The sequence below is a fragment of the Octopus bimaculoides genome, chromosome 10 (assembly GCF_001194135.2).
Source record: "Octopus bimaculoides isolate UCB-OBI-ISO-001 chromosome 10, ASM119413v2, whole genome shotgun sequence".
NCBI classification, from domain to species: Eukaryota; Metazoa; Mollusca; class Cephalopoda; order Octopoda; family Octopodidae; genus Octopus; species Octopus bimaculoides.
Genome location: NC_068990.1, coordinates 83,799,819 through 83,802,150, shown reverse-complemented (window position 1 = coordinate 83,802,150; position 2,332 = coordinate 83,799,819). Strand labels below are relative to the sequence as shown.

Genomic DNA, 2,332 nt, shown 5'->3' with positions numbered 1-2,332 from the left:
GCCCAACATAACTGCAGTCCAGTGACTGTAATAGTCAAAAAATCTTTTATTCAGACTGATGTTTTATTTTACTGACCTGAAAAGAATGAAAGGCATATTTGACCTCATGTATATTTGAATTCAGAATGTAAAATGTCAGAAGAAATACAAATGATTCTGCCAGCTTGCCTACCTGCCCACTTAACCCTTTTTTCTTCGTTACCCACCTGGCTGAAACCAGCTCTGGCTCTGTAGTACAAATGTCTTGTTTTCATAAGTTTTGAATTAAAATCTTCCACCAAACCTTAGTCACAATTCATGTTCCTAACACTAGCTGAATAAGTTATTTTACTAAATTCTTTGTTATATTTTAAATAATCGAGAGAAACACGGAGCATCTTAAAATAAATACAGTAACGAAAGGGTTTAATCAATACAATTCGTTAAGTGGTATATTCATTTTTGCAACTATTTTCTCTTGTTTCTTAATTAAATAGATGGAATTTCTGCACCAAGAACAAATGAAGAATATGAAATGACAGATGATTCTGTGATATCAAAGACCAGTGCTAAGACATCTTCACCATTCTGGAGGAAACTATTTTTATTTTTCACTGCTAGTACAGCAGCTTTGGGAGGTATATTATTTGGTTATGACATAGGTAAGTATTTGAAGCATCTCCATTTACCATCTTTGTAACTGAATAATTATATCTAACTTCCTGAAGGATTGGTACAAAGTTGTTGTATACTGCAGTTGTTACCACGAGAGAAAATCTCATATTAACTTCTGGCACAAAATGTACTCTTGTTTATCTCCGTGCTAGCAATATAAACAAAAGTGCACTTTGCACCAAAAGCCAACATGAGAGTGTCTCCCATGGGATCTACCACAGTATTGTTTGTTCTAACAGAACATCCGCATTTATGTGGGGATAAATATTACCTCTCAATATGTGTGTGTGTATATGAAATTTAAAGTTTATATTTTAAACTAGTTTAACTCTTTAGTGTTTAAACCGGCCATATCCGCCCCAGTATATTCTACATGTTTTATATTCAAACTGGCGATATCTAGCCTCTCACACTTAACCTACATTGACATTCTAAAAATACACAATCACATCATTGAAACCTCAAACCTATAAGATAATGCATGATTAATTCAAAACAATTTGAGTGAAAAAGTATTACATTTAACAGAGTAATCTGAACACTAAAGGGTTAAGAATAGCAACAAAATTCATGGAAGCAGAAGGGAATTATATCTATTACAACACTCATTTTGACCTGGGCTTTAAATTTCTCCTGATAGCTTATTCAACCAGGCTTATCAGTAGTTGAGTAAGCCATCAGGCAAAACTTAACCCTTTAGTGTTTAAACTGGCTGTATCTAGCCAAAATATTCTCCCTGTTTTTTGTTCCTACTGGCCAGTTCTGGCCTCTCACACCTACCTTGCAATGTCATTCTTAAAATAGACAACCACATCATCAATATCTCAAGATGATGCAGGATTAATTCAAATAAATGTGAATAAATAAGCTTTACACTTGACAGAGTGATCTGACTGCTAAAAGGTTAAAGCCTCCATAAAAATGAATTTTACGTATTTGCACATAAATATGTGCAAACACTAAGCTTTCAACATTCATATGTATTTCATATTTTCTATCAAACTGTTTTCATTTTTCAGGAGTAATATCTGGGGCATTGCTACAGTTAAGAAGAGATTTCCAGCTGTCATGTGACCAGCAATCTATTGTGGTTAGTTTCCTGTTGCTAGGTGCAATTATTGGTGCCTTAGTATCAGGTAATATGACTCGTTTGTATCAAAATTTGAAGATATATGATTTAAAATATTGTCAATATCTTGCTGGCTATAAATACATACATGCATGCATGCATGCATACATACATACATACATACATACATACATACATATAAAAGAAATACTAAAAATAGGACAAGAACCCAAAACATCCAGACAGTTAGATGATACAACAAAGGGACAACAAAACATCCAGACAGATGATACAAAAATACAAGGACACACACACACACACACACACACAGACACACACACACACACACACATATATATAGGCGTAGGAGTGGCTGTGTGGTAAGTAGCTTGCTTACGAACCACATGGTTCTGGGTTCAGTCCCACTGCGTGACACCTTGGGCAAGTGTCTTCTACTATAGCCTCGGGCTGACCAAAGCCTTGTGAGTGGATTTGGTAGAAGGAAACTGAAAGAAGCCCGTCGTATATATGTTTGTGTGTGTATATGTTGTGTAACTGTGTTTGTCCTCCCAACATCGCTTGGCAACCGATGCTGGTGTGTTTAGGTCC

General features: G+C 35.4%; 1 protein-coding gene across 1 annotated transcript in view; it reads left to right on the top strand.

Annotated features, from left to right (window-relative positions):
- The window catches only part of LOC106882742 (solute carrier family 2, facilitated glucose transporter member 10), a 29,268-nt gene that overhangs the window by 2,636 nt on the left and 24,300 nt on the right, over nucleotides 1-2,332 (top strand). The window contains exons 2-3 of the mRNA XM_052970978.1: nucleotides 477-641; nucleotides 1,674-1,790. Of these exons, the coding sequence (XP_052826938.1) occupies nucleotides 477-641; nucleotides 1,674-1,790 (282 nt within the window). The remainder of the gene's footprint in view (nucleotides 1-476; nucleotides 642-1,673; nucleotides 1,791-2,332) is intronic.